Source organism: Cydia fagiglandana, chromosome 1 (assembly GCF_963556715.1).
Source record: "Cydia fagiglandana chromosome 1, ilCydFagi1.1, whole genome shotgun sequence".
Lineage (NCBI taxonomy): Eukaryota > Metazoa > Arthropoda > Insecta > Lepidoptera > Tortricidae > Cydia > Cydia fagiglandana.
Genome location: NC_085932.1, coordinates 21077272 through 21099223, shown reverse-complemented (window position 1 = coordinate 21099223; position 21952 = coordinate 21077272). Strand labels below are relative to the sequence as shown.

General features: G+C 39.6%; 2 protein-coding genes across 2 annotated transcripts; both read left to right on the top strand.

Annotated features, from left to right (window-relative positions):
- Positions 1–242: 242 nt before the first annotated feature.
- Positions 243–9651, top strand: LOC134671156 (tol-Pal system protein TolA-like). The gene is made up of 7 exons (XM_063528929.1): positions 243–467; positions 549–590; positions 3038–3241; positions 5011–5189; positions 5639–5770; positions 8298–8501; positions 9315–9651. The coding sequence occupies exons 2-7, from the start codon at positions 560–562 to the stop codon at positions 9501–9503; spliced, it is 939 nt and encodes a 312-aa protein (XP_063384999.1). The 5' UTR covers positions 243–467; positions 549–559; the 3' UTR covers positions 9504–9651.
- Positions 9652–16348: 6697 nt separating this feature from the next.
- Positions 16349–21519, top strand: LOC134667306 (ribosome biogenesis protein NOP53). The gene is made up of 8 exons (XM_063524653.1): positions 16349–16532; positions 17454–17613; positions 18126–18339; positions 18612–18793; positions 19239–19358; positions 19982–20193; positions 20418–20614; positions 21330–21519. The coding sequence occupies exons 1-8, from the start codon at positions 16411–16413 to the stop codon at positions 21494–21496; spliced, it is 1374 nt and encodes a 457-aa protein (XP_063380723.1). The 5' UTR covers positions 16349–16410; the 3' UTR covers positions 21497–21519.
- The last annotated feature ends 433 nt before the right edge of the window (positions 21520–21952 follow it).

The window sequence follows — 21952 nt, the reverse complement described above, 5'->3', positions numbered from 1 at the left end:
CGACAAAGTTTAAAGTGTGACATACACGACAATACAAACCTAGGATTTTTAGATACTATTGCAGCCGCTTATCTTCAAACTCAGGTAAATCCGTCTGTCAGATTATGCGATTTTGGTATGAAGAAAAGGTAATAGGGTAGATATTTGCTGAGAGGGTCGAATGGATTTACCCGAGTTTGAAGTTAAGCGACACATTTAAGAAAATAAAGATGTAGGTAACTACCAATATTTTAAATAAATAAAAGAAAACCTGCAACAGGAGAATGCAGTACAGAGATTTTCTTTGTTCTGTCATGTTTTGGAGAATCTATCATCAACTCTCTATATTTCCTACCTCTGCCTCTCTCTGGGGTCCAAGCGGTTCACTATAAATATTAGTGTCTCGGCCATTCCTGCCATTGCCTCACCGTCAGCCGAGCCAAGGGGTCACACCCCCCACCACTTAACATTTGTGAAAGTATTGGAAGGTTAGATTTCAGTGAATTTGTGAATTTTCTTGGTTTTGTCAATTTTTGATATATTTTATATAAGTGTCGTTGTGATTTCAGTTCGACTGAAAATGGAGACCAGGACGTTGTTATTGTGTATTGGTAAGTATTATTATGATAATAATTTAATATCATAAAAAATTTACTTAAAAATTATAGTATCCTTCATTTTCAGTTAAGTATCATTTTTTATTAAAAAAATAATGAAAGTTAATAATGGGTATATAATATAAAGTTCAGTTCAAGGTCACTAGTAAAAATTAGACACATAATTATTTGGTTGGAATTTATAATATGGTACTTTTAAAGCAAAATGTTTATTTAATAATAACTTTTCATTATTTGTATATTTTGTACCTAAACAAAACATTTAAAGTAATATCACCTGCGTAAGAGATACCGTAGAGCAAATCATTATAGTATAGGCAGGATGTATTTCAGTTGCAATGACATCTACGACTGTAAGCGGACGCGCTACGAATGCGCATGAGTGGATGTTACGTAACAAGTGCTACGCCGTAGAGCCTCGCATTAGATGTGCGTCACACATGATTTTCCCATGCTACATGTCATGAAGAGATTTCAAATATTCTTTTTCATTTCATTTCACCTTAGAAGTATCGAAGATGTTTACTTTTATTTAAGATGAAATCCATTCAAATGTCCGAACATTTATTTTGCAAGTACTTAAGTAGGTAGCTGTCTACAAATAGGTCTTAGACGCTCTTTCTTGTGTTTATGGACTTAACGGTGTGTAGATAATTATAAGTTAATAAATTAATAACCTCCTGCAAGGAGCAAGTTAGATTGTATTTTTTTTTTAAAGTGATGCAATAAATATTTTGGAAAAAATTAAGCTGCTACAGTAACTAGTAGAGATATAGCTGGTCAAGCAGATCTCGACAGTAGAAAAAGGCGGCAAATTTGAAAAATGTAGGCGCGAAGGGATATCGTCCCATAGAAAATTTGAATTTCGCGTTTTTTTTTACTGACAAGATTTGCTTGACCAGTACGGATATGATGGTCGTTTTTTCTACGTGACAGCGTGATAAAACGGTGTCCGTCACTTTCTATCCCACGCTCTTAAAAAGTGACAGTTCTTTTATCACGTGGATAAAGATGGATAAAGCCATCCATAATACGCCGGCAGCTTTATTTACTTATTCGTTTTTTTGCAATTTTGATTGATTGGTGAAATAAATATATAAATTATAAATTTTAAATTGTACATTATCTTTATCACAAATTACCATACCTAGGTAAGGAAGGGATAATGTAAAGACACACTTCAGATATCTGAGTTGTGATAACGGGTGAAACCCAGGTTGGGCTTTCCTCGTAAAAGTGAACATGTACACAATGTAACAGAATCGGAACTATCGTTAACACGCATTTCCTCGACAAATTACATAAACAAATTACAATAAAATTACTCGTAATTACACGCAATCGCGTTACGACCGTTTAGATAATGCTTTCTTTGATTTGGTTTGATGTCGCGAGTCGGGTGATTTTAGAATCCTTACGTGCTTTTTGAAATTTGATTGTTCAGACATTAGGTATAGTAGAATCAAAATAAATTTAGTTGATAAGAATATGTTATAACTACTTGTAGTGTACCGTAATGTTGAAAACATAGGTATCAAATTCATATCATACAGTGTATTATTATGATTATGACTAAGTAAGTATGGTGCATTGTCTTGCGCGAGAGTTATGATTTTAGCGTGGTTAATTTAGCTAATACGGAATAGTAGATAAGTTAATTTAATAACCAGCTGTGATAGTACGAGACGAGTCACATCGAAAATGATTTAATTACATAAAAAGGAATAAAATAACAATATTTACGCTGTACAAGTGTAAAGTCACCTGCATTAATATGTTACACAACGAAGGCAGCAAACATATCTAACACGATCTTATTTGTAGAGCCATAAGAGCGTGTCACATATTTTTGCGGCCTTTGAAGAGAAATATATTATTACATGTGACTGTACATCTTACAAATATAGTCAGCCAAGCAATTAGCTTAGCGCCTCTGCATAGAAACATGTAATTATTTCATTATCGCATTCACTGCCAGGGGGCGTGGCCTAGGAACTAAATTGTATGACGGTGGACGCGTATGTGCGTCGGGGCCAGTGAATGTGTTAAATTATCAAGTGTCGACGCTTGCGATGTGTATGACATCGGCTCAGCGCATGCCTTCCAAATATCCGGAACACCATTCTGCTCTGTACCGAAAATACATATTAGGTATATATCTTGAAATAAGTATGTACCTTACAATAAGTAGAGTTTCGCTGTAGTGATTTGTCTTAACTCACTACTTATATATTTTTTAAATCGTCGGGTGACAAGCAACATTCACTAATAAACCGTGTTACAAGTGTTAAAGTGCATTGTTACGTAAATTTTTTGATAGTACTTAGTGACTTTTGCTTGTCACCCGACGAAATTATGTATATTTATTTCTTTTCCGCTTTCAATAGTTTAGTTGCTGCCTGCACGTAGTTACCTGTCTTATAAATGCTAATTTCCCTCAGCTGTGGCGCTCGCGTCATCCGCGCCGGTACCCGAGCCGGCGGCGCAGCCCCAGCATGTGGAGTACGACTACGAATACGAGTCGGCGGCCGCGCCCGCGCAGCAGGCGCCCGCCGCACAGGATCCCCAGGAGTCCGCCAGCCACTATGACGCTTACATTCAGGATGTAAAGGCTGCGGCCAGCGGCGGTGGTGGTGCTAAGAAAGGTACCCCTAGTCTTTCATTCCAGTAGCAGTGATACCCGAACTTTCGGAACTTGTGGTCCAGTAAGTGGAATTTAGCTCCCGCGCAGGCGCTGGCACAGGAACCGCAGGAGTCCGCCAGCCACTATGACGCTTACATTCAGGATGTAAAGGCTGCGGCCAGCGGCGGTTGTGGTGCTAAGAAAGGTACCCCTAGTCCTTCATTCCAGTAGACGTGATGCCCGAACTTGTGGTCCAGTAAGCGGAATGTACCTCCCGCGCAAGCGCAGGCACAGGAACCGCAGCCGTCCGCCAGCCACCATGACACTCACATTCCGGATGTAAAGGCTGCGGCCAGCGGCGGTTGTGGTGCTAAGAAAGGAACCCCTAGTCCTTCATTCCAGTAGCCGTGATGCCCGAACTTGTGGTCCAGTAAGTGGAATGTATCTCCCGCGCAAGCGCAGGCACAGGAACCGCAGCCGTCCGCCAGCCACTATGACGCTTACATTCAGGACGTGAAGGCTGCGGCCAGCGGCGGCGGTGGTGCTAAGAAAGGTACCCTTCATCCAGTAGCAGTGATACCCGAACTTGCGGAACTGGTGGTCCAGTAAATGGAATGTACCTCCCGCGCTGGCACAGGAACCGCAGCCGTCCGCCAGCCACTATGACGCTTACATTCAGGATGTAAAGGCTGCGGCCAGCGGCGGCGGTGGTGCTGAGAAAGGTACCCCTTAGTCCTTTATTACAGTAGCAGTGATACCCGAACTTGCGGAACTGGTGTTCCAGTAAATGGAATGTACCTCCCGCGCAGGCGCTGGCACAGGAACCGCAGGAGTCAGCTAGCCATTATGACGCTTACATTCAGAATGTGAAACCTGTAGCCAGTGGCGTTGTTGGTACACCTAGGCCCTTGTTCCAGCAGCTGTGATTCGCACTGTTGCCTGAACTTAAGGCCTATGAAGTAGCGTATGCCTATAAGGCGTCCGCCGCACGCGCACAGGCGTACACCGCACAGGATCCGCAAGAGTCCGCCAGCCATTATGACGTGTAGGCACATTCAGGACGTGAAGACTTCGGCCAGTTCCGACGGTTGCAGTGGTGCTAAGAAAGGTAAACCTAGTCTCTCATTTCAAAAGCTTATGATGCCCATGGACATGATGATGAACTTGCGGTCCAGTAAGTTGGAGTACGTCTACAAGACGATTGCAGCACCCGCGCTAACGCGCACTTTTCACTCGGTCACCTACAACGCTGAAGATTCAACTTTTAGAAACAATTTTAAAATAATTGATATTGTCCGGCGAACTGGTAATCAGTGGGCCCCTTTAGGCAACCTACCTAGCACTCGTGTAAATTTCAACTATATCTACAATTTATTACATGAGACTTTACAGACAAGTTAATAGTAAATGTAGCAATTAAATAATAGATACAAGCTGTAAAGTTAATGACCTATAATTATTTTTACAAATGTAGTGTGCAGGTGTTATAAAAAAAACTCAATGTATGTTTTATGCAAGCAGGAAAACTGAGGGTCGATCATTCACAACGACTCTGCATGCTCCGCTTATGTAACTATAACATTAGCCGCGTCGGTAATAACACCTTGCATTACCTCAAATTAAACTATTTACTGTGCTGTTTAAGTATTGTGTTAACAAAGAACCGTTAAATATGGGAAAGCACTAAACCTGAAAAAAATTAAAAATGAGAAAAGTACAGGCCGTTTGTTTCCGATGAGAACGCAGAGCTTGTTTCCTTGAACTTTTCTAAAAATGTAACTTCTACTCCAGGTTACAGTCGAGGCAGCGGTCTCCGAACGATAGCTGTCGGCTCGGCCAACCAAGCCAAGACCGCGTTGGGCAACCAGAACGCCGCTGGTCACCAGGCCGCCTACGTCGCCAAGAACACTCTGGCTCAGTCCGCTGCGCAAGCTAGCGCGACCGCTCAGGCTGCGCTTGCTGGTAAACAGGTCAGTTAGAATGACAATTGGTATGAGATTTATAGGCAATGGAAGAGTACTATGGGTCAACAGAATCGCGCTAGCCACCCGGCAACTCGTAGCCGCACCCATATACAAGGATATCTTCGCGCAGCCGCGCGCTAAGGCGCGTATGCCGGCGAAGAGGTCAGTTGGAATTGATGACAATTGATATGAGATCATTATAAGCAACTGGGAAACCAGAACACCGATGATCACAAGGCAAGAACATCTCCGCCGGATTTACGAACACAATTTCTTGACAGGTCGGCTGCCGAAAATCCATACATCCATATGGACATTATGAATTTTATTTTAAACGTTACAGTTGACGTCACTGGCGCGTAGCACGAACAAGTTGATTTGTGCCCAATCAATTAATGACAATCCTTATTAACTTATGCAATGCATAATTTGCTAACAATTACAATCCTATCCAGGTGATCCTATCGGGGCTGGAGCAGCAAGTCCGTGATGCCAAGGTAGCCCTCCAAGGTGAAGAGATGCAGTTGCAGCAGGCCAAGCGAGCGGCGCAGTCTGCGGCCCAGGCGGCGCAGCAGGCTATGCACCAAGTTAGTATAAAATGGTCTATTTAATTGCAATTATTATAATTAGATGATCCAATTTGTGTTACTACTTATTCATCTTCATCTGAAGCGGCAGTTTACTTTTATGCATAATATCTGGGAGACCGAGCTTTGCTCGGAAAACGTATAAAAACTCAAACGCGCGTTTTCCCAGAGATAAGACCCAGCTAGATCGATTTATCGCCCCCGAAAACCCCTATATAGCAAATTTCATCGAAATCGTTAATTAAGAGCCGTTTCCGAGATCCCCGAAATATTTATATACCTAAATAAACAATAATTGCTCGTTTAAAGGTATTTGATTATGCATTTTCCTACTTTAATTGAAACTATACTTACCTAGTTCTTACCGAAACTATACCGATTTCTTTGTTCAATTATTGACCTTACTATATGAAATCTTTGCATAATTAAATAGTAAAACTTTGGTTGCTATCGATATGACAATGAACTTTTTGCTACTTATGCAAATGCAACAAAGAATACTACTTAAGAAATAATGAAAAAAACATACTAAGAGGTGCTGACTGAAACACTTCGGCAAAAAGTTAGTTGCGTAAAGTTAAAAGACAAGTCAACGTTGAAACCGCTTTACGTAAGATTGTACAAATTGCTACAACGACAATTTTATCTTGAAAATTAAATGGCATTAACGTAAAAGCAGTCGATCAACGAAAATATGGCGCAGTTTTTTAGGGCTTCACAAAACGTTCATCTAAGAGCTACTGAAATCAAAACCACAAGTTATAAGATTTAGCTTAAGAGTGGGTGGGTGTGGGTGGGTGGTAGGTAGATGTTCATAAGTAGGTATTGATGAAAATTGGATCGTTTAACCGTTAATTTTTTTCAAATTTTTACTCATTTAATAAACTTATATTCGTTCTATGGCCTGCCGATGTGCTAGTTTTTTTAGCATTGAATGTTTGAAAAAGTAAATTAAATACCTACACACTTGACATTTATACTGTACCTACTTATAGAAAATTTCTAATAAAATAAATATTAACTCATTTTACGCCACAGCGCAATGCAAATTTGCAAATAATTGTAAAATCCACTCTTGCGCAGCTCCGCTTTTGTCACGTGCGTCATGTCACAACAGTCGATTGGTAAACCCAATTAAATAGGTAATTAACTTCGATCTCTACAGTTACTCTACTGTTTACTAAACGTCACTTACTACAGACATTGATAAAAAAAGTTTGTATGAACATAGCGCTACATTCAAAATGTATACATTATTTTTTATTATGTTAACTAGATAGTATTATATAATTTATATAAACTAATGTGGGTCATGTTTTAAAGTAGTTCAAGTTCAATACCTTATTATCACACTATATTATTAGACTGTAACTTATTGAGTTGAAGAAATGAGATTTTTTCGAAAGTTATTCCGATGCTGTTACGCCCCAGCGCAGATGAATCGGTTTAATTATTGGCAAACGCGGGACATTCATTGTGACTAATTAAATAAGACTCACTTAATTTGTTTGGTTACTTAATTTATTTACTAATTGTTGTATCATTTTTAGACCTAAAAATACAAAAAGTAATAGAAATTTCTTACGTATACCTAAGTACTATAGCTGTCTTATTTCTTGAAGAATCATAATTATGATCTTACGATAATGTTGTTTGTAAGGAACGTAACCTCATGCGTGTTCAAATACCACAAGAAACCTCATACGTGAGAAGTTCATTGCCACGCATGATCTACTGGTGTTACATTGACCACTTCCTTATTTTCACTCTCGAATTACAAGAGTGTAAAGTTATGGTTTCTATGACTATACTTCGTTTTTTTTAGCATTAGAAATTAGGTAAACAATCTTGATGTGTCTTTAAATTGAAAAACACATTTTAAAAATAAGTTACGCCAAATATGTAACAATTATGAATATAATACGATCATTTATATTCTTCTGCTTTCATAAGTAATAGTTTTATATTTTTATAAAGCGTTTTTCAATTAAAAGACATGTCAAGATCGCTTACCTTCTTGCAAGTTCTTTCTAATGCTAAAAAAAACGAACTATAAACAATGATTAAATTGATTAAACAGTTAAATGATTATGATTAAATAGTTAAGTACGCTAAAATAATTTTATGATGAATCCGATTGCGATTGTGGTTTCAGTTACTTTACAATACCTACTAAAGGAAAAAAAATATGTATTGAAAAGTGAGGTTCAATATGTGAGCAGTGAAATGTTTCGGGTGTTAAAACTTACGAGCAACCATAATGTTATAGGTTGCATGGATCATGTATAGGTACCTACCTCTGTAGGTACTACCTAGAGCAGCCGGCCTAGCCAAGGTTACGATCGCTATCGTTTCGACAACGAAAAGCAACGAAAGCATTGTCTCTCTATCACTCTTCCTTATTAGTGTGACAGTGACAGTTGCGTTTAGATCGCTACAGAGCGTAAGCGATTGGCATCTTGGCTACGCGGCCAGATTTTTGAAATGGAAGTTACCTCTTTCTAATTTCTTTACCTCAATTTTCCAGGTGAACGTGATCCAGGCGGCGTTGAACGCTGCTCAGGCGACATCCGAGAACGCCAACGAGGCGGCGTCTCAAGCGGCCGGCGAGCTGGGTGCACAGACCGCCATGGTTGGCGCGGCGCGGCAGAGGCTAGGCTCTCTTCAGGAGCAGTTGCACGGAGTCAGGATCGACTTCGAGGCAACGCAGGCTGCTGCTAGGAAGGCGCAGGTATGTTTAAGAGCAAAAAGTTTAAAAGGAACCGCTATGGTTGACGCATAGTGACCTACATGGAGTCAGGATTGATTTCGAAATTACTTCGGCTTAAAAAGGGCTGGTATGGTGTTGGGTTTAGTGGATCTATGAAAAATAGACCGCCATGTACGAGTATTGTCACCAATTATCGTTAAGCTCCAAACTTTGTAGGTTAAATATAGCTGGCTATTTTTTTTACGTACCTAAGTAAGAACTGGCATTAATTTCTCCTGATAGTCCACACTGAAACTACCTACTTAATTATTTATTTAAATAGACTTACTTATTCGTAGTATTATAATTAAGGAATGTTCAAAACAAAAAAATAACAGGTGCGCTTTGGTACACAGATATCGAAGAAACCACCAGTGCTTGTATTCGAGGACATAACGATTGATATCACCTTTTGAGCCATCAACTACTCACAGCTCTTACAGGTTTAATGGAGAACGAAGATTAATGAGTCTTATTGAAATAAAAACCTGGTTAAAATTATCTCTTCTTTTTCTTTCATGTCCTTCAACTTCTATGGTTTATTGTTCAATTCGGCGCTAATTGTATTTAAATTGAAATAGGTAGGCCGATATGTGGTGTGTTCATTTCGATACAAAATCGAATCAAACTGATCGCCCCGCTGCGAGCGTTGCGTTGCTATTGATTGAAGCGATAATAAGGCGAATAACAAAGTTTTGAAAACGCTCCTGTTTTGCGACCCTACGGGTCTATTCTCAATTTCTCATCCCGCCTTTGATGATTGTGATCCAAGTAACAAAAACCCTTTATCCCCAGGCCGCTGCTCAACAAGCGCAAGCGAACGCAGCGGAGGCGGCGGCGAAGGCCGCGGCGGCCGGGCTCAGCGCCGGCGGCCATCACAAGGACGCCTCGCACGAAGGTACGAGCTACGAGGAGTACTCCCTGCCCGCGCAGGAGGCACCGCAGGAATACTATATCAACGTCCCGTCGAACTACAAACACTAGTAGCTAAGCTTTAGTCCAGTCTGGGATTGGTATATTTGTTCCTTAATTTGGATCATTGGAAGTCCCTAACCTCAGAGCCACCCATACGTCAAACCTTGCCAAGCAAAATGAAATTTTATTTTGTCAACACAAAGTTCAAATTAGAATGGAACAGGAGACCTTTTTATAGGTCTCTGGACGGCATGAGGCTAAAACAATTTGGCGCATCGCGTTATGCTTTGAAATGCCTATATGCACAATATTCAATTAATTTAATACCGCTAAAAGCTTGCTGGCATTTTCTATATTGATGATTAGAAAATAACGGCAAGTTTTAGTGAAATCTAATGCTCATAAAAGTGGTGCAACGTTTTTAGTATTTGCATATAGGTGTAAGCAAGCTGGCAAAAATTATACAGATCGTCTTACAAATGTAAATTAAAATAAATTAAATTAATAGGACCTCTATTATAATTACTTAATTAATTAATTACCAACTTCCAATGGGACAAATTATTCAACAAAGTGAACCAAATCACAGATAAAAATTAACAAGGTTAACATGAGAATAGGAAGCCATAATTTATATAGACATAGTAATTATGATTAAGTGATCTAGTTAATCTGTTCTTAACTTCAGTCATTTTGCTCTCAAGGAATCCTATTCTTATTTTAACTAATTAACAAAATGTAAATAATAGGTTTTTTATACCTAGTTGTTCAAGTTTGATTTTTATACGAAACTTTTTTGTGATATACTTTTTACTTGATTTTTATCGCTTTTTTTTTATAAAATTTACTTATTTATTTACAGTAGACCGTCGTGAGCTTTTATATCATCAATTTTATCATGCAAATGAAAATACATGTACAACATAACTATAAAGTAAATAACGACACTAATCTGACGCCCGTGAACCTTGGGAAAAATAGTATGAGTAAGATAAGATGTCTCTGCCACTAATTGCTATAACACTAACACATTCATTTTGAGTTGAGCAACAAAATTCACTTAAAATATGGGAGTGTCAAGCAAGAGTAGTAATATATCGACTTTAATACCAACTTTACATATAACACAGTGTTGCAAATTTGTACAAGGGTTGACTGTGTTAAGTGTTAGTAAATTTGACTTCTTATAATCCTTATACTATTTCGACTATAAGAACCTGTAATTAAGTGCGATGTCCAGTTGCTGAATGGTGAAAGCAAACAAATGTATAATTGTTAAATAAAATATTTTGTGATAACATGTTATTTTAATAACTTGACTGTTTCTGACTGTTACTTGACTGTTCTTGACTCTTACTCTGACTAGACGACATCTCACTTGATTCTTATTTCTAACTTAACGACTACCTACTGACTGACTAATCTTTTTTGTGTGCGCTGTATTTTTCACTCTCCAATAATAACGTTATTTCATAGATAACATACCGTTACGTATGGAATAACGGTCATCCAGATTGAAAAGTCGGCCTTAAATCGACTAAACACCTTGTGACTAACATAAAACACACTCAGATTGTCGTTATTCCATGGCTATCGTTGACTGATCGTTGTATACAAGCAACATTCTTAACTGAAGGCCTAGCCAATATGTCAATCGTTTGCGCTGTAGCGAACGAAACGGTAATCTCTCTCTATCACTCTTACATATTAGGGCGATAGAGAAACAGCGTATCGTTCGCTACGATCGATTGGCATCTTGACTAGGCACCCAGATAATTCGTAGACCTTATCTCATTGTAATAAAGTTTTCAAATGGACGGTTCTCTGTGCCAACGATGCTTATGGAATAACGACTGACTTCGAGACTGAAATGTCAATTATAATAACAAAACTTCCGTGAGACACAGACATATTAAATATCTTAAGAACGGGTCACTCACGTATTTTAAGTCGAAAAACGCTTAACATGTTTCACTCCGTACCGAGGAGTGTCATCAGGGCTTGCGTTTACGGTGACCCGTGATGACGCGGTGAAACGTGAGTGACCCGTTCTTAAGATATTTAATATGACTGAAATGTCAGCCTGAGACGACTAAACACCTTGTGACTAACCCACATCTATGGAAAGTGGTAAGTGTTTTTTTCATTTTATTTATATTAGATAAGTATTGGTAGTAACAACACTCACTCACTGCCCGCGGGTGTTAAGGCCGGTAGAAAAAAAAATACTTCTTATCCATTAATTTTACCTAGATACAATTATAATGTCTGGCCTTATAACTCGCAGATTGTAATAAGGGTGCAATTACAGTGGATTGTTCACCTAAAGGTCTGTGCACACTGGCTTGCGTGTGCGTGACATGCACGTGTGCGTGCGCTAAAATGTTGGAGCCGCACACGCACACGTCACGCAAGCGATGTGCCGTCTCTCATAAGGATCTGTATACTACAACGCCGCACGCGCACGTGCACGTCACGCACACGCAGCCGGTGTGCACAGGCCTTAATACATACGGTCGGCGATGCAAAGTTTAAAGACTTAGGTAGGTTTAAATTAATTGGATGAATATTTATTTTATTTTATTACAATTACCATGCTTATTTTGCCTTATAATCTGCAGCAAGTACCTACCTGACAACTATGGTTTAAAATAAACCGTAAAATCAATTAATAAATCAGTAAATAGGAATAATTTCAAAGAAATTGTCCAAAAACAAAATACCGCCGGTATCGCAAAACAAGCAACCGTCTTCTACTTTTGTATATTTTTTTTGTAGAACTAATTTTCTGCGTTGATTAGTCTAAGCAAAGGAGGACTGAGGGTCTATCTCTACCACAAAGTCTACCCGGGGCTACAAGCCAAACTGACCAAACTGTCTTTGTGGCCCTTATAAAAAAAGGTTAAGTGTGGTTGCTTTATCTAGATCTGTTATTGCAATGTCACTTACGGTTGTAATGCGTGGTGGGGCAGTAGGCAGTAGCGGATTTGCAGTCTATGCCGCCCTAGGCCCCATGGCCCTATAGCCGCCCCTTTCGGAGCACCCATCATATTGACTACATTTTAAGTTATTTCTTGTTAACATCAGTGATTTTTTGTCACAATTTGCCGCCCCTAGCTTACTGCCGCTAGGTCCGGGCCTAACTACTGGGCCTTACGGCAAATCCGCCACTGGCAGTAGGTAGCTACCGAGTTAACTTTTGAATAAATAAATACTACCATTGTTTATAAAACAACGTAAATATATTTTTCAGAAACTGCAGAACAACCAGCTGCTGCTCAACACGAAGAAGCAGAAGAAGAAGAAGAAGAAGAAGAGGAAGACAGCGAGGAATAAGTGACGCAAAGATCCGCCTATTAATTTATATGCCATTAGTTTGTTTTGTTATTTTAGTTTAAAACATTGTTAAGTATTTTTAAGATTTATAATGCTAGCGTTTTTAGCGATTAAACTTTACTTAAAATAGGTATTGGGTTTTATTTCTAACAGTCTTTGGAAAGGCCTTCAACAATAATTTTTAAGAAAAAAAAACCGACTTCTTTGGGGGCCGGTGAAAGATTATAGTAGATAGTACACTATGTAGAAAAGGAGGTAAAACCACCCATTTTTCTACTAGGATTTCGCTTCTGTAATGGCTCCTCTACAGGATGGGCCAACGCCGGCCACTCCAAGGGACGCAGCCATGCGGTAGAAAGAGATAGCAATATTACTTGCTCCCTCTAACGCATAAATGCGCCCCTTGGAGTGGCCGGCGTTGGCCCATCGCGTAGAGGAGCCATAAGGGTCGTAGTTCTAGCCTAACCTAACCCACTTCTCAGATAGCAGTTCGGTTCTGTGAAGATCGCAGTTCGAACCTAATCAAACCCACTTTTCAAGTAGCATTCCGTTTCTGTAAGGCTCGCAGTTTCAACCTAACCTAACCCTTGTTCGGTTCTATGAGGATCGCAGTTCAAACCTAACCTAACCCACTTAATAGCGCATGTGGTGCGGTGTACGGGGGGTTAAGCGGGAGGGGTTAGTAAGATTGGCATCATCATACTTTATACCTACATTTTATGGTAGGTAATCATAGTGGTTTATTTAGTTAAAGTATCATAGTGGTTTTCCGGGCCAAGGTCCGGGTCCGAGTCCGGGTCCGAGTCCGAGTCAGAGTCCGGGTCCGAGTCTGGGTCCGAGCCCGGGTCCGAGTCCAGGACCGAGTCCGGGTCCGAGTCCGAGTCCGGGTCCGAGTCTGGGTCCGAGTCCGGGTCCAAGGCCGGGTCCGTGTCCGTGTCCGGATCCCAGACCGGATCCGAGTCCGGGTCCGAGTCAGGATCCGAGTCCGGGTCCGAATCTGGATCCGAGTCCAGGTCCGGGTCCGGGTATGAGTCCGAGTCCGGGTCTCAGTCCAAGTCAAAATCGAAATTCGTAATCACCAGACGTGTACCATGCGTCGTTGAAGAGTTCTGTTCTGGTCATCATTAGCAGTTCCACTTCATCAAATGCGACAGTTTTTAATGTAAATGCTTGATTTTATGATGAAAATACAGAAAATTCTATACGTATGCGTTTAAGATTTGAGGAGTTCCCTCGATTCCTTATGGATCCCATCATCAGAACTCGAGCTTGACAAAAGTGTGGCTTAAAAACTTAACTTGCTTAACGAACATAACGAAGAGGAAAAATCGCCAAACGTGAACTATGCGTCGTTGAAGAGTTCTGTTCTGATCATCATCATCAGTTCCACTTCATCAAATGCGACAGTTTTTAATGAAAATGCTTGATTTTCTGATGTAAATACAAAAATCTCTATACGCATGCCTTTAAGATTTGAGGAGTTCCCTTGATTCCTCATGGATCCCATCATCAGAACTCGAGCTTGACAAAAATGTGGCTTAAAAACTTAACTTGCTTAACAAATATAACGAAGAGGACAAATCGCCAATCGTGAACTATGCGTCGTTGAAGAGTTCCGTTCTGATCATCATCAGCAGTTCCACTTCATCAAATGTCACTTTTTTGGATGTATATGCTTGATTCGTTGATAAAAAACCAAAAATCACTATGTGTATGCCTTTAAGATTTGAGGAGTTCCCTCGATTCCTCATGGATCCCATCATCAGAACTGGGTTTTGACAAAAACGGGACCAATCTGTATGCATATACATTCAATCAAAAAAAGAATTTTCAAAATCGGTCCAGTAATGACGGAGTTATGGAGTAACAAACATAAAAAAAAAATAAAAAAAAAATAAAAAAAAACATACAACCGAATTGATAACCTCCTTCTTTGAGATTTGGAAGTCGGTTAAAAATATAGACGGTCAAGCTCTTAGAAATTTGCCGCCTTTTTCTAGTGACAAGATCGGCTTGACCAACTTTACGTATAGTTGGTCAAACCAATTTTTCAGTCAGTATGAACCAGGAAAACAGAACTATACTTATCCTTTTCTTTTAGGTGCTAGTACTAGTGTAGGACAAAGATAGTATGATTCTCTCTGTCTATGATTCAAATGAGACAGTCCTTTGACAAACTATAAATCTATAAGCTGGTCAAGCAGATCTTGTCAGTAGAAAAAGGCGGCAAATTTGAAAAATGTAGGCGCGAAGGGATATCGCCCCATAGAAAATTTGAATTTCGCGCGTTTTTTTACTGACAAGATTTGCTTGACCAGCTTATAAATCGGATTCTACTCGATTTCATAAGATAAAAGCAAGTTAATTATAAAACTTAATAATAATTATTATTAAGCGAACGGTCTCATAGCGAAGAGTCTCGACCAACACCTAGAGAGACTCTCGTTGGGTGGTTGGATCAAGGGTCAGATGCAGAAGGCGGTAATTTTGGACACGGCGCGTATAGTACGTCGATTCCTCACCCTGCGGCCCTGACCACCGGCAGCTTGAACCCTGCCCGCCGCCGGCGGCACCCTAGGTTAGGTTTTTTATAATGTGTTTATTGTTTTGTAAGTGTTTTTATATTTTACTTATATATTCATATTATAAAAACCCTAGCCTAAGAACAATGATGAATAAAGAGAATAATTATTGTTATTATTAGATCTAAGTATTAGATAGATAATAACTTCTAAGGAAAATAATTTGATGTTAAATATATGTGTAATAAATACTTGTTAATTGTTATAGTTAGTTGGTCAAACGCTGGGAAGCGCTGGTGGCCTAGCGGTAAGAGCGTGCGACTTTCAATCCGGAGGTCGCGGGTTCAAACCCCGGCTCGTACCAATGAGTTTTTCGGAACTTATGTACGAAATAGGTATCATTTGATATTTACCAGTCGCTTTTCGGTGAAGGAAAACATCGTGAGGAAACCGGGCTAATCCCAATAAGGCCTAGTTTCCCCTTTGGGTTGGAACGTCAGATGGCAGTCGCTTTCGTAAAAATTAGTGCCTACGTCAAATTATGGGATTAGTTGTCAAGCGGACCCCAGGCTCAGGTATATTCAACTTATTTATATCCTTAGGTACCTTCTTCTTCCTCGTTCCCTCAATGCTGAGGATCGCGACCACATGCAACATATCTCCATTGATTGCGGTCATAAGCCAAGTGGACCGCACGGTGCAGGCTGCCGCCACCACTGGTCTTCTTCATGGCGTCAGACCATCTCTTACGAGCCCCACCCTGAGCGCGTTTGCCATAGGTACCTTACGTGTGTACAGAAAATCAAAAACATTTTCTAGTATCAAAACTATATATAATTCCTACTACACAAAGTGTGACCAGCCTAAGATTTTTTGAATTTCCCGCCAAACATTTGGGTAAAATTTCAGTAGCCAGACTTTTTTTCTAGCATAGTTATTTTTAAGATTTATAATAATGCTTGCATTTGATTAAACCTAAAGTATTGGTTTTTATTTCTAACAGTCTCTGTAAACGCCTATTAACACAGCTGCTACTGCTGTCATTGTCACACTGTCACTTCAAAACGCGAACTTATTCGTGTACCACATGATTATAGTATTATTTTAAATAAACAATAATGTCTGTTGTTAAGAAAAAGAAGCATGTGTCCAAAAAGAACAAGAAGGCTTGGCGGAAGCACTGTGATATTACTGACGTCGAGGCCTTTCTGGAAGACCAGCGACTAGAGGAAAGATTAGGGTGAGGTTATGTTTACGTGTTTACAGCATGCTGTTAAAATAAATATTGGTAAATACTGCATTAGGGGTCTCCCTGAAAACTATGACTTATTATTGATAAATAGCGATCACCTGCGAACCGCTTTAGCAATCTTCTAAAAGCTTACTTTGGCCTCTAAATTCAGTAAGGGGTCATCCATTAATTACGTCACACGTTTAGGGGGAGGGAGGGGGTCAAGAAAATGTGACATATTGTGACATGGGGGAGGGGGGAGACACAAACTTTGTGACGTCACTTTAACTTCATCAGTAACCAAATTATTTTTTAAATTATTTTATTCGCTGTATATTTAAATAACAAGTTTTTAAAACGATAATCGTTTTTATTCTTTTAATTTTCTTTCCTAAGCAGTTTTGGGTTATAAAATTGCTAATATTTATATCTTGATAAAATATTAATATTTTGATAAAATATTAATAATACTTAGGTACTTACTTAACTCGATTTGGCGATTTTCGAATGTGACGTCACACTAGGGGGGAGGGGTTTGCCAAATGTGACCAAATGTGACAAGGGGGGGGGAGGGGTAAAAAAACCTAGAAATTCGTGTGACGTAATTAATGGATGACCCCTAAATAACCACAATCATATAAGAGTTTCTGTCTTATTTTATTTTTTATAAATATAAATGTGACCAAAGCATTTCATTTAGGCAATAAATATTAAAGCCAGTTACATTCTCCAGCCTTGCCAACTCAATGTTGGTATAATCTTATTAATCTTCAACTCATTTTACTCAGTACATATATCTCTCCCAATCTTTGGCTAGGTTAAGAAGGTCCGAGCAGCTTTTGGAGTCATATCCATGTAATTTCTTTGTTTGTGTACCCAATCAACAGCTAGGTATAGGTATAAAAAATATTTTTTATTATTACCTTGCAGTAAATTTGAAGTTAAACCTGATGCAGAGTTGTTTGTAGTGGACACCGCAGGAGATGAAGTGAAAGTAAAGGAAGAGAGGCCCCTCACAGCTAAAGCAAAGAAAAGAGCTAAGCTTGCAGAGACTCCTAAATGTTATGAAGTCCTTATACCCTCTTCAAAGGTAAATAACCTCATATCAATTAAAGATTATTAACAAAAGCCATTATAGGAATTTAACTTATTTACCAGCAAGGCTCGGAACCATTTTTTTTAAACACGAAATATTTAATTATTATATGCTCTTTACGTAGGACTGAATCATGTATTTAGGTAACAACTTTGTATTAATACTTAGATTGTCCCATTAAAAATGAAATAATAAACCAATGAACGAAATATAACCAGTATTATTTTTATGAAGAAAAAACCGTTTCCAAGCCTTGTTTACCAGCTAACCCAAGGTCACTTGCTATCAAGCCCGCTGCAATCAGATACATGGAATAAGAATAGGAGCGACCAATTTTTAAATGCTTATAATGACCTCTAGGTCTTTGAAAACAGAGCGACATTGAGTCATCATTATATTGCTTATTAGCACAGAACAGATGGCAATTGACGAGATGAAGTGGATGCGCGTTCGGCATTCAAAAGGTTAGTAAACATACAAATAAACAATACATTATTATTTTACAGGTTCAAGATCCCAATGCAAAGCGTAATCATGTTAATCCAACGGGTACAAAGCCAACAGCACTTAGCAAACTCAAAGAAAAGCGGCGCATTGAGAAAGGGATTTATGAAAAGAAGGCAGAGCTGGCAAAAAAGAATAGGAAGATGGCATTAAATCAGAAAAGAAAAATGAAAAGTACCCGGCAAAACTTTGGTTTAGATCTCTGGGGCCAGGACTGTGAGTGGATTAGATATATTGTATAGCTATTTTGGTACCTACTATAAAAATCTTACTTTAGTCTTCTAAGGAAAGGAATGAAGGTACATAAATAAAATGGTTTAGTATGGTTGACCAGTTAAATATTAGCTACTCAATCAACATGCCAATATTTAGAATATCAAATTTTATCCTAATTTTTGTTGTCTCAAAACAGTCAGAATTCTTTGCTTTGATTATATTTCACAAGCTTTCTGACATTGTCAATTTCGAAATCTAACCCTCTTTTGCAGTACCCGAAGCTAAGGGCATTCCATCAACTCTGGTTGATGACTTTGTGTCAACAGAGGCTCAGCTTCACAATGTACTGCCAGAACGCAGGCTGCGACCTAAGCCTCCGCTGGCTAAAACTGTTGTCAACAGGAAGGCTGTTGAGCTGCCTCACCCGGGAGTCAGTTATAATCCTTCATTCAAGGTATGGTTCAATTATGTATAATTGTCAAATGAGATAGCAGTAGGAAGAGTAATTTAGTAGCTAACTAGTGAATCGCCGCGGCTTCGCACGGGTTAACAAATTATACACCTAAATGTACCTCAAGAACCACTCTATTGATAGGTGAAAACCGTATGAGAATCCGTTCAGTAGTTTTTGAGTTTATTGCGAACAAACATACAAACAGACAGATGCGGCGGGGACTTTGTTTTATAAGGTGGAGTGATGAATATTACATCTATGAATGTGTAGAATGCTATACAAAGGCTCGAGCTTCGCGTCTTTGAAAAAATCGACAAAACTTCAAAATCACTAATTTCTTAATTAATAGCTTAATGCTATGACTGCTATACAACTCAGTCATCAAATCTATTGTATTCAGAAAACACGGCTAAAAATAGAGCTAACAGTAGATGAACATTCGCAGGAGCACCAAGAGTTGCTGCAGCAGGTGGTGCAGCATGAAGAGAAGATCATCAAGCGCGGGGAGCACCTGCAGCGCGTCACCACGGGCATGTTCAGCAAGGTCACCGTGCAGGAGAAGGAGGTAAACTTCTTCTTCTTGAAAAACTGCTAGATAATAGTACTACAGATGTAATACTAAATCGCCTGAATCGCTTCGGGAAAAGGATGGTACGGCCGTGTGTCTTTGTTTTGCTCGACTTGGCGGGGGCACTGCCGTGCCCCCAGATAATCCTTTTCCATCGTATTTTCTCGGAACTGTTCCTATTTATCATGTTACTTTAGTCAACCTCAGTACTTTTTGTACTGAGACTTTTCTACTTAGAACATGGGGTCCGCTATGGAACCCCAATTCCATGAATTCAGGCAGGCTTTTACGAAAGAGCCTAGTTTCATCATCATGTTCATGAAAACCATTAAACTAGTTCAAAATAGGATTATTTCGATTTCGTCGCGGTGTTTTCACTGATGACCAATTGGTAACTAAATATCAAATAATATTGTGTACATAAATAAGCTCAGATAATTATTATCTGTTTAGAATGTACGAGCAGGAATGTGAACTTATCGTTGGGGTTTCGTTTAGACGGCCAAAAGGTGGGTCCCGAATTTGGCAGGTATTGTTAAGTGGGTCGGAGCCCTGCCAACTTTGGGAATTACCGGTTTAGACACATCAATGTACTTCCAAAACCATCAATGTACTTCCAGAACCAATGGCGCGAAGAGATGAATCTAAACGAGCAGCCCCACAACCCAGCCGACGAGAGCGGCTCCGACTCCGAGTACCGCGCCGTCAACCCGCCCGTGCAGAACAAGAAGAAAGACCACAAGGCCAGGAGGAAGCAGAAGGAGAGGCTGCTCGAGAAGGAGCGGCTCAAGAGGGAGAAGATTGATAAGAAGAAGATTACTGATCTTTACAAGTGAGTGGAATAGAATATAAGTACAAATTATATAGCGCCGTCAACCCGCCCGTGCTAACAAGAAGAAAGACCACTAGGCCAGGAGGAAGCAGAAGGAGAAGCTACTCGAGAAGGAGAGGCTTAAGAGGGAGAAGATTGATAAGAAGAAGATTAGATTACAAATATGGCGAAGTGTGTAGGCGTAATTAAGATTATTCTGAGACTTACTTTAATTTTTTTGACAGACTACGCAAGCTCCAGTCGTCCATAACCACAAAGGAGCAGACACAGGAGAAAGTTCGAGAACTGCGCTCGACGAAACGCGCGGAGAAAGCGGAGACGGCCCCGCCGGCACTGAACAAGAACAAGCCACCGCAGAAGGAACCCGACTTCGTTGACCCTGCTGATCTGAGCGGGAACCTCACCAGACTGGCCCCTAGCAGTAAGTATAAGTACCAAGACTTTATAGACAAGGAATAGTTATAGATAGGGGAGGGTAGTGGTAGGAAACGAAATGCTGAATCGTCAGCAACGATGCGGCTCAAAAGGAACCTAACCTACGGGGCCTTAACCCAGCTGATCTGGGCGTGAATCTCACGAGATTGGCCCCTAACAGTATTCTAAAAAGCTAAACTACATTCCTGAGAATGAGAAATAGATATACAAGTAGATGATTACTCACTCAGATAAGTATTTAAGCGCGTGAAGCGTGCGGATATAGCTGTACCAGCGTTCAACAGGAGTAAGCTACCACAAAAGCTACCTAACTTTGTTACTCCGATATTCTTTACATTGGTCACTATATAACTGTTAGTATAGTCGCACCGATAAAAGTCTGCAGCGGATTTGATAGCCCACGCAGTGTAAGTGTTATGTATACGTCATAATTTCATAGAAGTTTGACGTTTAAAATGACACTTGCGCTGCGTCAAAATCGCTGCAAACTTTTTACGGTCTGACTCTAGTAACCTAGTAGCTCTTACTAGGAACTACCAATATAATTAATTTATCTCTTTTATATTTTACTTGATCCTATTGCGTCAGAATTGTGTCGACTAGTCTAGAAACAAATCTTTGTTCATGGTTTATTAAACTGATTGATTGAATGTGTTCAGCAAATTTGTACCTTCGTTCTAAAGTAACAATGTCTATTCCAGCTAACCTTCTCCGCGAGCGCTTCGAATCCCTGCAGCATCGCGGCGCGCTGGCCGCCACCAAGCTGATGATGAAGAAGAAACGCAGGGTCAAGAGCTACTTCAAGCCTGGACACAAGGTCACCGATAAGGAGATCGAGCGGTATATTAATAAGAAAGATATTAAGTAAGCGTTTGTAGAGACGGGGAAAAATAAAAGGTAAAATGTTTCAATATTTTTTATTTCCTATGCTCTAGTCCACCATTTTTTTGGTTTCCTTAAATTTTTACCTTTAAATGGCCTATGCTCATGCTGGTTTGAAAATATAATCTTTTATTTCACTTTTAGCATTAACGCATTCACTGCCAGGGGGCGTGGCCTAGGAACAAACTTGTATGAAGGTGAACGCACATGTGCGTTGGGAGCAGTGAATGTGTTAACATGAACGAGTTACTTTCATTACAATATCACAGCAACCATAAATTATAATTTGATTTGAGACTAAGGGTTAATGAGTGTGCCTTTAGTCCGTCCCGGTTAATAAGTTGTAGCTATCATGGGTAATCATCACACGAAATTTTGAAATCTATTAGTGTTGATTATATTAACATTTATGTGTGTATATGTGTTTATAGTTCTCGGGTAT